At 45.8% G+C, this 14,516-nt stretch overlaps 1 protein-coding gene across 5 annotated transcripts in view; it reads right to left on the reverse strand.

The window, feature by feature from the left end:
* Positions 1–5,083: 5,083 nt before the first annotated feature.
* The window catches only part of NALCN (sodium leak channel, non-selective), a 293,846-nt gene continuing 284,413 nt past the window's right edge, over positions 5,084–14,516 (reverse strand). For all 5 annotated transcript variants that reach the window (XM_079902779.1, XM_079902778.1, XM_079902780.1 and 2 more), the window contains 3 exons: positions 13,104–13,253; positions 10,759–10,876; positions 5,084–7,619 (listed from right to left, as the gene is read on the reverse strand). In XM_079902779.1, the coding sequence (XP_079758905.1) occupies positions 7,426–7,619; positions 10,759–10,876; positions 13,104–13,253 (462 nt within the window). In that variant the 3' untranslated portion in view covers positions 5,084–7,425. The remainder of the gene's footprint in view (positions 7,620–10,758; positions 10,877–13,103; positions 13,254–14,516) is intronic.

Here is a 14,516-nt window from a genome sequence, read left to right on the forward strand (position 1 = left end):
GATGGGTCACAGGCTAAGGATCAAAGGTGGCCTCCTGTCACCTAGCCTTCGTCAACCATGTGATGTGACTTTTGCACCTGCCAGGGGTGGGTGGTTGAATCGTGGCCCTGACCCCAGGCCCTGCTTATTCCAGGCTTGGTTCCCATGGGTCACTCCGTGTTCCTGCAACACTGTGCCCTGTAGGATTCTCTGGAATAAAGCTTTTACAAGAAAGGAAGACTCATCTCATACATCTGGGGCTCCAAGGGCAGATTTGTATTGCTTTGTCTCCACTGGTGTTTTACCTTAGTCTGAGAACAAGCTGTCTGTCCCACAAAGGAGTGAGTTAAAGAGAGGAATGGAACAAGAATTCAGGATGAAAAAAATGAGAAATCTTCCCAGTGGTTGATGTTTTGGGATAAATGCCAGGGATATCAGACATTCTTATTTGGAGGTGAGTTAAAAAAAAAAAACCCAAAGCAATTCCATTCTGTTAAGCTTTAGAGAGCAGAGCCGAGAACGACACATGTGCCTACATGCTCTTTAGAGATGCCTGAGCTGCAGAGTTGGACAGGTCAGCCAGCCTTGCCCACAAAGGCTTTTTGGTTTCATGCAGGATTCAGATACATGATCAGGATTGGAGAAGCCAGTTCAAGGTTACCTGCAAAGTGGTCAATGGGCTCATTAGTACTTGGGTAGTGGTCTCAGTAGCTGTGTAGCTTGTTGGCCCACTTTATAGATTTTTCTTTTCTGCAATACCAAGAACATAGCAAAAGGATTTCATGTAGAAATTCTGAATTTCATTATTATATTGCTTTGTAATAATGATAATCTATGAACTTTGCAGTCAGTATTTCTGTAGCTTGCTGGTCACCACACACTGTATACGCTCAAGTTTGCTCTGGAGAAACCTTCTCAATGAGCCGCCTGCAGCATTATCAGCTTTTGTGACTGGATTCCTTCAAATCCAATATATTCTGAAGGGTGTGATCAATAAGCAGATGGCTCAGACCTGTATACACGCCAAGAAACGAGGCACCTAATTAACAGTTCGCCCAGGGTGTGAGGCAATTGCAGAAGGGAGTGGAGACCCTGCCTGGGCTGGGGCACCCCTGCATAAGACGATCAGGGCTGGTGGTGTGACGTGTCGGCACGAGGTGGCTGTCGGAAGTGAGGACACAGCCAGGACCTTCAGGCTGTGCTCATTAGGGCTTTGCAGAATTCCCAATTATCTCTTGACCTGGCCCTGAGCAAGGCTCCTTTTCATTGCCCTGAAAAAGGAGTCAGTGGATCGAAAAGAACACCCGATTCGAAGTTCTCCGTGGGTTTGGCGCTGAAGTTCAGTTGGTAGAACACAGAAATGTGGTGTTTGCTGGGATGAGAGCTTGGGGGAGGCAAAAGCAGGCTTCTGGAGTGGGGCAGTTTGGGGCCCTGCACAGAGGTCAGGAAGAGGTTATGTGAGAAGAGCCTGATGAACCCCTGAGGGGTGTTTCAGTGAGTCTGTGAGTCCCACCAAAGGTCCAGAGAGCCTGGACTCCTTCCTGCCCTCTTGACTCTTGGCTCAAACAGGACTAGAAGGAGGCCTTTCTCTGCTTTGGACCTGGGCGAGCCAGCTTTTGAGTGTCCCCAGCACCAGAGGAGAGAGCTGAGTTCACTGTGACAGCTCTCCCTGGGGCCTATGGAATACACGCTCAACCTGTCGCCAGCCTGATGTTCCCTAGCTGACTGTTTTGTTGTGCTTTCAGTGTTTCCCTGGGTAGGGCCCTACATGCTGTTTCCAACGTGAAATGCAGACTCTGAAAGAGAAGACAGTGCCTGGGGTCTGACATATCCCAAGACAACTGTCCTAATGCTCCTGGGACCGATTAAGACAGAGGAGGTCAAGCGTGTACCTGTGGGGAATGACGTGTGTCTCAAGTCCTTTGACGTAGCCTTGTGAATCAGGATGAGCACGCTGACAACAAATAAACTCATTAATTCAGTGGGTGGTGATGCCAGCCCTCTAAACGTTCAAATGGGACTTGAATATTTACTGGGCATACTACAGGAAGATTTTAATTTTGAATGAGTGACATACAGCATTGGGGAAGATAATAAACTATCAATATTAAATTTAAACAGGGTATACTGGTCAAATACAGAAAGCAAGGGGATGTGGAAGCGTAATTTAAGTGTGGCTTTGGAATTGTTTTGCTATTTTAATTTGGCCCCTAGCTTTTCGGATCAGATGACAGAGTATATTAAAAATGAAAAAAATTAATTTTGATAAAATGCATGTAATATAAAATTTACTATGTTAAAGTGTACAGTTCAGTAGGGTTAAATACATTCACATTGTTGTGCAACCAATCTCCAGAACCCTTTCATCTTGCAAAACTGAAACTCTATACCCATTGAGTGACAAGTTCCCCCCCCCCAGACCCTGGCAACCACCATTCTACTTTCTGTCTCTGTGAATATGACTTCTAGGTGCCTCATATAAGTGGGATCATACAGTATTTGTCTTTTTGTGGCTGGCTTATTTCACTAAGCATAATGTCTTCAAGGTTCATCCATATTGTTACATGGATCAAAATTTCCTTACTTTTTAAGACAGTAATATTTGATCGTATGCATGGACATTCTGTTTATCTGTCCATCCATCAATGGACATTTGGGTTGCTTCCACCTTTGGCTATTGTGAACAATGCTGCTATAAACAGGGCTGTACAAAAATACCTCTTTGAGACCCTGCTTTTGATTCTTTTGGATACATACTCAGAAATGGTAATGCTGGAATCATATGGTAATTCGAGTTTTAGTTTTCGGAGGAACTATTATACTGGTCTCCACAGCGGCTGCACCACTTTGCACTCCACCAGCAGTGCGCCAGGGTTCCAGTTTCTCCATATCCTCCTCGACATTTGTTATTTTCAGTTTAAAAAAAATGTTGATAGCAGCCAACTTAATGAGTGTGAGGTCTAGATGTAATTTTTGAAGGTAGTAGTGTGGCAATGATACTACATGAAAGTAAGTTGCTGACCTGAGCTGACTGGGGAAGAAAGTCTTTAGCCGTGAGTTTCCAGGCTGCACACAGGGATTTAAGGTATCAGTGTTTGGTGGCTGTCTCTTTCCACATACTGATTCAGAAAAGTGGACCTCTCTATTAATTCTGGAAACATGGATTTTGTGTTTTTAGGCTTCTGGGAAGCAAGAAAACTCAGAGTTGAGTGTACTGGTTAGGGTTCAGGCAGGCTTGGGGCTCACCCTTTTGTCTCCTGACAGGCTATTCTAATGTGCACCACTGACAGGGAGACAGACCCTGTTATGGGCTGGATTGCGTCCCCCTAAAATTCATATGTTGAAGTCTTAACACCCAGTACCCCAGAATGTGACTGTATTTCATATCTCCTCACCCTTAGATATTAGAAACGTTCAGTGGTCCCTGTAGGTAGCAAACACAGTTTCAATTCGGAAACTGGAATGGTTCAACTTGAACTTGATTTAATATCTGATCTTTTCCCTTCCACTGACTCAGGCCTGCTTTAAGCTGGAAACCTGCTATGGTGGATAGAAAAGTGGCCCAATTGACAACTGGTCAACTGGGGATTTTGGTTGGGAGGTTAGATAGCTAGTGCAATGGTTTGGGGTATGTTGCACATCAGCTCAGACTAAGCCCATCTGGCAGATTTTGTGAGGCACTCAGGTAAACGGAGTGAGTGAATTCACCTGTCCTGCCTTTCTTAAAGCAAGAAGCTGAATTTTGTCTCAGGTATAACACTCAACCCAGGTTACACCAGGAGTAACTATAATAAATCCAGGACTTGAAAAATCTGTGGAACTCCAAAGCTCATGATCTTTGAGTTATACAAGTATTTTTCAAACTAGTTTCCTTGGAACACTAGGATGGTTCACGCCGTCTTTGGGGGATGGACTGGGCTTGTGAGTTGTTATAACAAAATACTACAAATTTTGTAGCATTTGGGTGGTTTAAAACAAATTTATTGTCTCACAGTTCTAGTTCTGGAGGCCAGACCTCTGAAATCAAGGTGATGGTAGGGCCATGTTTCCTCCAATGCCCCTGGGGGAGGATCCTTCCTTGTCTCTTGGAATGACTTGTCACCCTAGGCGTTCCTTGCTTGTGGTGGCATCATTCCAATCTCTGCCTCTGTCTTCACATGGCTGTCTTCCCTCGGAGTCTGTGTCTTCATGTGGCTTTCTGCTCCCTCAGTGTCTCTCTCATCTTCTTATGACGCCAGTCATATTGAATTCAGGGCCCGCCCTACTCTGGTATGACCTCACCATAACTTAACTCATCACATCTGCAAAGACCCTATTCCTAAATAAGGTCACATCCACAGGGGCTACGAGTTAGGATTCCAACACATCTTTTTTTGTGGGGGGGGGGACACAATTCAGTCCATAAGAGGCGAGAGACAGGCCATGTAGGTGGGGTTCTTTCTCATCTTCACCCAAATTTCAACTAGGGCTGCCTTGCTTTTGCCTGCTTAATATTTTGGGATCCTCTGAAGGACTTTGAGAAAGAGTGCCACTGGAAACCACATGTCTGTGGTATATGCCACTTTCTACAAAGAAACAGGCAAACACATCATTCAGCTGGCCCAGAAACTGCTTTTGCTGAAGGTTTACAAGCCCAGTATCTCTTCTATGTGCTCGATCTGATTCAGCACAGGCAGGGCACAAACGGCCAGTCCCCGCTGATGGCTGTGGCTCTTGAACCGCCACTGAGAATAGAGTGAATAGCCTCAGTCTGGCCATTCTCTCCATCCCTGTTCCCTTTGAGTCCCCTTGAATCGCCTTACGTGCAACGCGTGTGTGGTCTGTTCCCCGGGGGTCTCTGCGTCAAGTATTCTATCCCTTACGCTTTCTGATGCCTTCGGAACCCAAAGCATCCCTTAATTAAAGGCAGTGGGTGGCATGATGACAGGATTAGTATCAGTGTCTGGCCTCCCTAAGGACAAGGGGACATTGTGGCTGACGTTTTCCCATCTGTATAACCAGCCTGTTTATAAGTTGATGCAAAATCTAAAAGGGGGTGAAGGCATGTATCTTCTGGGCTTGCCGTCTGCTCTACTGGCTTCAGGAAAAGAGTGGCGTTAAGTCCCACAGGAGTCGTCTGGTTGTTTCGCTTCATTGCAAATGTAGGGTGCTGTGGCTTTAAGTGCATTGCTATTCTGCCCCTTGCTTCACTGCAGAATGAACAACAATGATGTTCTGCTGAACATCAATTACAGACGTTTTAGAAAGGGCTCAGCCGTTTTGTGAGAATGAAGCTGTATTACTCAAGTGTAATGAGCCAAGAGGAAAAACGTCTCGTTTTCATGCAGCACTAGTACAGACCCATGCCCTGGCTGCCAAAGATCCTTTTGTGAGTTTGGAAGGTACAGAGTATTCACTCAGCCTTATGAGCACTAACGTGAAAGGAACCTTCTGGCTTAGGAACTGAGCTGAAATGAATAGCAGGGACAGAGCTTTTGCCAACTAATTATCGACGGAATATTCAAATACAGAGTTTGCAAAATGCCAGCTCCTTAGTGGCCCCTCCACCAAGCCGTCTCCTACCCCCCAAACACACATGTGAAAAGGGTTTAGAAATGATCATCAACTCGAAGTAAATTCTTTTACAAATCCAATATTTATTTTATTTTCTTATGTACAAAAAGTAAACTCTAAATGAACATAAAACGAAATAAAATCCTTTCGGCTGTACTGACTTTAATTGCCCATTATCTTATTGTCACAATTAATCATATAAACACTATGTGGACTGTCACCACAATGTCACATTTATTATACAGAAGGAATGTGATATTTGGCTAGTTAAGAATGTTAAATAGACAGAAATAGATCATAAAGCAACTGGGGGAGTAGGGTGGTGGTCAAAGGATTCTGAGATCAACACTGTATTAAAAGAAGTAATCTAGGAACTTCCCTGGTGGCGCAGTGGTTAAGAATCCGCCTGCCAATGCAGGGGACACGGGTTCGAGCCCTGGCCCAGGAAGATCCCACATGCTGAAGAGCAGCTAAGCCCGTGCGGCACAACTACTGAGCCTGTGCTCTAGAGCCCATGAGCCACAACTACTGACCCCGCGTGCCACAACTACTGAAGCCTGCACGCCTAGAGCCTGTGCTCCACAACAAGAGAAGCCACCACAATGAGAAGCCTGAGCACCGCAACAAAGAGTAGCCCACGCTCGCCGCAACTAGAGAAAGCCCGCACGCAGCAACAAAGACCCAAGGTAGCCAAAAATAAATAAATGAATAAATAAATAAATAAGAAGTAATCTAAACAGCAAATCTCCAATCAAGAATTGTGTAGTTAAAGGCCCAAATGCACTTCTACATGGTTGACCCAGCATAAAAGAACCACTGTTGCATCCAGAGGACATGGACAGCTGATGTGTGAAACATATACAATTGAGCTGTGAGATAAAGAAATTGTGAGCTGGGAGTGAGATTTTGGAGAGTACCATTATTTCTATAGGAGAGTCTGGTAGCAAGGGCATCATTTTGAATTGAACACTGCAATAGTGTGTTGGGGGCGACTCAATTTCTTTGCTGATTTATGGCAAAACAGACCTCCCTTGGGTAAGAGATGAAGCCAAGGGTAACATCACACATGCAAAGATTTTTAAAATGAGCTGAATCATGTAGTTTTACTTTTTTTTTGCTAAACTCTATTATTAAAAGGCTTTTTAAGAAACTCAACATCTTTAAGTAACTGTGTACCCCCAAGTGATCCATGTACAGGTTTGTTTTAAACCAGTCAGCTCTTTGGGCCCATTTCTTTGCTTGGTAGCTGCACACGCAGTTCTCTTGGGAACAGGCCAAGGGGACAGACATTGACTTGTTCTGATGTCTAATAGCTTGTGCATGTTTTTTAAAATAACATGAGAAAAAGAGTATACTTTTTAAAATTCAGAATCTAATTTGTAAAACTACTCATTTTAGCATGAGCTCAGTGTTGACATTTTCAGATCAATCATAAATAATGAATTCTCCCAAGAGAGGTATTTCTAGAGGAAGTGGGAAAAATGTGAACTAAAGATACAGCTCCTGCACCATAAACATCAGCCACTTTGGGCTAAGCACTCTCTCAGGGGGTGAAAATAATGCGTCAGAGCATACGTGAATATACCTTAGTTTACAGAGGTGGAATATAGGAAATTTTGAATGATCTGCATCTGGTATAGTTGGTATAGTTGCTAATATTACGAAACTGCCATTTTGCAGATTCTCTTGAATGCATGATAATAACCCGTCACACACACAGCTTTGACAGACCCAGTTTTATGCCTTCCTATGGCAGGACAGAAATCAGTTTAAAAAATCTTGTTACAAGTTGGACTTAAATTATACATCAATTATGGATTGCTCACTGGACAATAAAAGAACATATCAGAAGTCAGTTTTCACCAGTGGACTTGCATCTTCACTGGCTTCCATCTAAATGTCCAGAAGGTCATCTCCGCTTTCGTCGCTCTCCACTGTCAGCTGCCGAGTCCACCACTTCTTAACCTCGGAACCACAGGAAGCTGTGTCTGTCATGGGGTTCATCTTGCACACGACAGATTTCATTGTGGTCCGCCCTCCAAACCGTAAGTTGACCGAAGACACCGAGTGGCTTATTGGTTTTGGTGCTGTGGAATCAACAAGAGTCCCGTGAGCAGCCTGGTGTGGCTTCCCCCCGTTGCTAGCCATTCCTGAAACCCCCGATGGTCCTGTCAGTCATACTTTCCAGGAGCAAGTCCTACCCATAGATGTCACGTATGAAACCTTTCAAATACTTGGTTCTTTATATTCATAGTGGACTTTAAAATTATGTTCATGGACTAGTAACACCATTTGAAAAAAATATGTTGCTTGCAATTTTGTGGGGTTTTTTGTTGTTGTTTTTTTTGCGGTACGCGGGCCTCTCACCGTTGTGGCCTCTCCCGTTGTGGAGCACAGGCTCTGGACGCGCAGGCTCAGTGGCCATGGCTCACGGGCCCAGCCACTACGCGGCATGTGGGATCTTCCTGGACCGGGGCACGAACCCGTGTCCCCCGCGTTGGCAGGCGGACTCCCAACCACTGCGCTACCAGGGAAGCCCTGTTGCTTGCAATTTGAGATAACTACAAAAACTAAAAAAAAAATCACTAAAAGTTCCAGTTTGGGCAAATAAAGTGTCATGGAAATGTGTCGGTGTTCATTACTATATACATATTAATATAAAGAAACAACAAAGGAAAAGAAGGGATAGTGTAATAGACAGTGAGGGGAGAGGAAGAGGTTTGGAGAAGGTAAGGGAGGAAAGATGTGGGTAAATAACATTTTTTTTTTTTGTAAAAACAGAAGTGTAGCATCAGAGGAAAAGGCATGATTCCTGGACAGATTTAAAATACGCTAAGGGCAGCATTCATTTTTCCAATCCATGTGCCTGGATAAAGCAGCTTGTATGAAGACTTTGTTGACACACTCATGGCTTTGGGAGTCTATCAGTCATGGTTTGGGGTCCCACTTCTGTGACCTGTAGATGTAACCAACATCAAGTTCATGCCTCTGAACCCAAGTTTCCTCAAGTGCAAAATGAAGAGATTACAAGTTTCCTCACTGGACTGTTGTGAGAATTAAAATAGATTAAATGAGATGACCTAAGAAAATGCAGAGCAGAACCGCCATGTAGTCCAGCACTCCACTTGAGGAGGGTGCACATGTGAAGGAGACAAGATCACTATCTTGAAGAGATACGTGTGCCCCTATGTTCATGGCAGTATTATTCACCATAGCCAAGATATGGAAACAACCTGTGTCCATCGACAGATGAATGGATAAGGAAAGCGTGTGTGTATCCAATGGAATATTAGCCTTAAAACAGAAGGAAATCCTGCCATTTGCAACAACATGGATGGACCTGGACGGCATTATGCTAAGTGAAATCAGTCAGACAGAGGAAGGCAAATCCTGTATGCTCTCAGTTACATGTAGAATCTAAAAAAGTCAAATTCATAGAAGTAGTAGAATGATGGCTACTATGGGTGGGCAGGTGGGGGAAATGGGGAGGTGTTGGTCGAGGGGTACGGAGTTTCAGTTGTGTAGGATGAATGAGTTCTGCCAATCTAATGTCCAGCATGATGAATATAGTTAATAATTCTGTATTGTATACTTGAAATTTGCTGAAAGACTAGATTTTAAGTGTACTCACCACACACACACACACAAATGGTAGCTTTGTGAGGTGACACATATGTTAATTAGCTCTACTGTAATAATCATTTCACAATGTGAACGTTTATCAAAACATCACATTGTACACCTTAAATGCATACAACTTTTACACAAAAATGAAAGGGAAAAAAGAAAAAAAAGAAAATGCATAGCATGACATTGGGGGGTACATCATTGGTACCCCATCTTCAAATGCTCTTATTCCTGCCCAGTGCCTCTTCAAACTCAGGGCGTCCCCAATACCATGTCCCTTTAATTACCACCATTGCTGGCACTGGGGCCACCTATGGGCCTTGGAAGCCACTCTTGACAGCATCCTTTCTTTCATCCTTTTAAGTGAATACCAAGGACTGTGCATCTCCCCTAGGTCGTCTCTCCTGTCCGTCCCTCCATGGTGTGGACCACCGCCTTCACCCGTGTCCTCATCGCCTCTCGCCCACACTATTGCACCATCCTCTGGCTCGTAACCCTGCCTTGGGGCTCTGCCACAGACAGCCCACTGTCTACACTGCTGCCATGTGAGCCTTCCTCAGCAGGATTCCAAATGTCACGTCTTGCTCAGAAATCTCTCCTGGTTTCTGACTGCTTACAGGATGAAGTTGAAACCACTCAGCCTGTAATTTGGGGTTGTTCATGGCCTGGCCCCAGCACTTACTCAATCTTGTTTCCTCTCACTCCCGGCTTTCCTTTACCAGGTGGAAGGAAGTCCGGTTCTCTCTGATCCCTGCATAATAGCCTCCGGGGTAGGAAAAAAGAGATTTCCCTCCCTGGTGTTAAGTGGCACTGGACAAGGGTAAGGCGAACTGTCTTCTGCTTTGCGGGACAGATGTGCTACGGAAGACTTTGCAACAGTCTCTGTCTCCTCACTTGAATCGGGCTGAGGAAGGGACACAATTCTAGAGCCTAGGAAGCCCCCGCTTTCCCGCGGGCTCACTTCTCTACAGAGAAAACCCTGGGCCGGGCAGATCATTGCTCTCCTGCCACCTCTGCATGGCCTGAATGGGATTATCCTGGCTTTCCAGACCCCCATGTCCCTCTAGAAGAAAATGCTCTCACTGAATCAATAAAATGTGGAAAATAATAGGACCGTGAGGCTTAAAGGAGGGAACGTGTGTAAGGCCCTCACAACAGTGATTGGCGTACAGTAGGTACTATAACAGATGAGATTACACTAAATAAGTTTTGTTGTTCCTTCTTTGAGAAACCTGTGTCATTTCTGAGTGACATGTATCCACCTACTCCCTCTTAGATTAAATGAATGTTGCCTATGTTTGGGAATGCCTGGAATGTGCACCAGAAGTCCCTGGTGGTAATCGCCATCACTTTCTAGATCGTGGTTATAATATCTTTGTTAATAGGTGCTCCCCTGTCTATTAGCTGACTGTTCTGTTCAGAGAAGTTATTTTGAGGGAAATGTTTTTGATGAGGGAAATACCTTTTTCATTGTTTACTGTCTATAAATACAACTTTAGAGGCAGACCTGAATTTTGAAGTTCAAGACCCCAAACACACAAAGAGCACGGATGCCCTGAAAATGCCCCACTTGCTCGAGAAAGGACTTGCCATACATACCCGAGGGCAGGCGCCACTGGCCGAACTTCCTCTGCGGCTTCCCGGCCTCGGCTGCGTCCTGCCGACTGGCTCCCCGGTCCGACAGCGTGGGGCTCAGAAGCCGCTGCCGGCTGCTCGTCTGCAGGGGTGCGGGCGGGAGAATCAGGCGGTTATTCCTCGTGCTGTGCTCTCCTCCTCTGTGCACTGGCCTGGACCCTCATTTCATTTTAAGGAAGGAAGAAAGCCCCGCAGGAAACTAAGTGGCGAAGACAACACGGACCCATAGTGTCAACAGTGGGGACAGGAAGAATGAAAATGGGTAAAAAGAGTCAGGGAAAGTGAAAGAGTCACCACTGCACAGGGTGAGGAAAGCAGGCCCGACCCTGCAGGTAGTGCTTTTTCTTGGGCATCCCTCCCAGACTCCTCCACTCCCAAGGCCACACACCTGCCACCTGCCACGGGGCACCGCCACGTACCAGGGTGGGGGGAACAGTGGGACTGCCTGGTTTGGGGACAGTACATGCTTGCCAACCCAGAGCCTCCAGAAGAGTTCTCAGCGGACAAAGCTCTAGGATGGGCCCCGGAAGAGAACAAAACTTAAACCAATTAACACTGAAGCCAAAGAGAAATGCTCAGATCTCCGTGCATTCACCATCCGCATCCCTTTCCTTATCAGCACCGTAGTTCTCACCTCTCTTCAGCGGCCCCTCGGGCTTTTTGACCTAAAACCAGAGAGCTCTGTTGCCATCACCTCCCCTGTCTCGCTGGCTGTGAGGCAGGAGATAGATGGGCCCCAGGCTGAACAGCTGGAGTGCATCCCCCGTGGACAGAGCCCAAGATGAAGAGGAGAAGCTGAGCCCTGCCCAGATAAGAGACCACATATTCCTCATCCTCGAGGTCAAGGAGACCTTCCCGACTACACACACGCAGAAAGGTTACTAAAGGTTCCTCAGAGGTCAAAAAGGGAGGGGGGCGCCACCCCATGGTAGGTGATGTCAACCTACCCATAGGCCTCTTCGCTAGAATCCATCTTGGCTAAGAGATGCGTGCGCACACAGGGGAGGACCCTGAGATACGCCAAATACAGGCTCAGAACCAGGCAAAGTAAGATGATTGGCCAAAGGAAGCTGGAAGAAATGCCGCATATAAGTGATTCAAACTACCAGGAGGGTGCGACTCTCCCTCTGAGCCCGCCCGTGTGTCTAGCCACGCGTATTCTTTTTCCTCCTAAGAAACACTTTACTTGTTTCACTACTTTTTTTCTCTTTGTGGCCATTCATTTTGACACAACTGACGGGCCAAGGCCTTGTCACTGGTGGTCTAGTGGCTGGGATTCAGCGCTCACACCGCCGCAGCCTGACTTCAGTCTCCGGGGAACCGAAATCCTGCTTCAAGCCGCTGCAGGCCAAGGTCACCCGAGATCAGCTGTCTTGCTCTTACCCCGGCACCACACGTGACCACTGCCAGCCATCCTCAGGGCAGACAGGTGGCAGGGCCATTGTAGAAGCCCCACGTCCCTGCTGTGTTGACCGTCCCTGCACAAGTAGTCAGTGGCACGTGATTCCTACTGGCTGGGGAGCCAATGACATGAATCCACCCAAAACTAGGCTGTAGAACAAGAGGGCCCCTTGGAGTGTCCTGCTGGGCCACGGAGCCCCAGGCTTCAGTGTCTGTCACCTGCCCCGACTATGTCACCACACACCCAGATCCGAGACCAGCTCCAGCCGATTCATAACTAAGCCTCACAAAGGCTGGGCCTCCCGCCAGTTGCTTCTCACACACAAGCTCTCCAGGACGCTGGTGACTCTGTGCTTTTTTTTTATGGACGTGCAGATACAGTCTGGAAATGAAGCTATGCCGGGCCCTAGTACACAGAAGGTCCTCCAGCTGAGACTCCCCAAATTCCATATGCTCTTCTGATGCCCAGCTAAAGAAGGACAAATCCTCAGTGAGCCTGACTATTTAAGGAGGTGGAAGGCCAACTGCAAGCATTTTTGCTCATTTTACTGCAAGTTTCTGTGACTTGGTGAGGAGGAGAAAACACTTAGGACAGAGCTTCAGGCAAGTCATGTTCTCCTAAGTCATGTGATGTTAACTCTTCAGACAAAAATCCAACAGGATTATTAAGTTCAGAGCATTCCCACTGTTTTTTGTATCTATACAAATCAGAATCTTTTGAGATAACCTCCACTGATTCAGGGATGACAAAGACACAAACATCAACTGGATCGTGTTCCAGTTTTTTTTTTCCAACTTAACTTCCTATTAGAGATAGTGTCACTTGTTTAAAATGACTACGTGAACGGGCATCGATTCATGTTTTGCGAACACCCTCAGGTGACGGACGCCTCCCGCCCGGACTGTACCTCGGGTTGCATGTTGTTATCCTGACTGTTGGCGTTCAGGTCCTCGCTGGGCTGCGTGGTCTCAATACTGGGTGGGTTCAGAAACCGGCTCAGCTCCTGCTGTTGGCTCTCTCTCAGGCTGTGGATGATGCTGCAGGACTGCTGCTGTTTCTATGGAAATAGGATTGTTCTTTCAGGGACCAGAATTTCAGCCCAGCATCCCCCTGCCCGCACCGCTCAAATCTTATTTTCTTCTCTCTTCTTCAAAGGACCTGAATGCCTGGTGACCTCTTAAGAGCTTCCAAGTAAAGGTTCTTAACTGATTTCCCTGAGGAGCATCAGATTGCTTTAAAGGAGGACTTGGAGACTTAGGAATTGTCTTCCCATCCTGTTTTAATTTGCATAACAATTGGAATAGTTATGCTCACTGATACTACCTTGTGTTTTACTTTAAATAGAGTTTTTTTCCTTCTCTGAAAACATTTTTTTTTAATCGAAGTATAGTTGATTTGCAATGCTAAGTTTCAGGTGTACAGCACAGCGATTCAGTTATACATATAGATATATTCGTTTTCAGATTCTTTTCCTTTATAGGTTATTACATAATACTGAGTACAGTTCCCCGTGCTATACAATATAACAGAAATTTTAGATCATTAATGTGAGTTTCCATTTTTTTCCCTTCTTATCTTACACTGTGCTAAGCCAATGTGGATCGCTCCTTTCCTCTAAATTGGAAGAGGCAGGAGACTTGGGTGGATGAGTGAAACCCTTGCTTCACTCTTGTCTTGGCTCTGGTTGGAGCAGGCCAATGCAGCAGCGGGCCAACCTGTCTTGGCGCACACTGAGGCCTGGACGGTCTGGGGTGAGTGGGCACTGCCCGTGCCCTGTTAGGGCCTGTGGGGGGGCAGACGTGATCCCTGACCTAGCAGGGCTATGGTGGCCCAGCTGCTGCAGCTGCCTTGCTATTAGAGGTTGGACGGGCTCCTTGCTCTGGGGACCTTTTCTCCTCCGATAGATATGTTTCGAAGTTGGTGGTGTTCTGAGAAACAGGATAAAAAAAAAATCTGTTATGGATAAATGTTTAGTGGTTAGTTTGATTTTCTTCCCGTGTGTGTGAAGCATAGGTCAAAACCACTCATAAAAGTAATAACCTAATGGAAGTGCCCACTGTAAACACAGCCTATATCAATACAGTGTATGTTCATGGATTTATGAGTTAGAGAGTCTTAAAGCTTATAGTTCAGGAAGCAGATCATAAACTCTGGGGAGAGGCGGTCTTTAATTAAAGATCAAACAACATTGTGAACAATATGTTGGTATTTTTAGGAGTAATTTAAAAGTAGTTTTGTAAATTCAGTTGCCGTTCAGTATGTAGAGATTTCTGGCATTGTGAACACTCATATTTCATAAATGGAGATCATAAATATTTTA

This window comes from Stenella coeruleoalba (genome assembly GCF_951394435.1).
Source record: "Stenella coeruleoalba genome assembly, chromosome: 18".
In the NCBI taxonomy this organism is placed as follows: domain Eukaryota; kingdom Metazoa; phylum Chordata; class Mammalia; order Artiodactyla; family Delphinidae; genus Stenella; species Stenella coeruleoalba.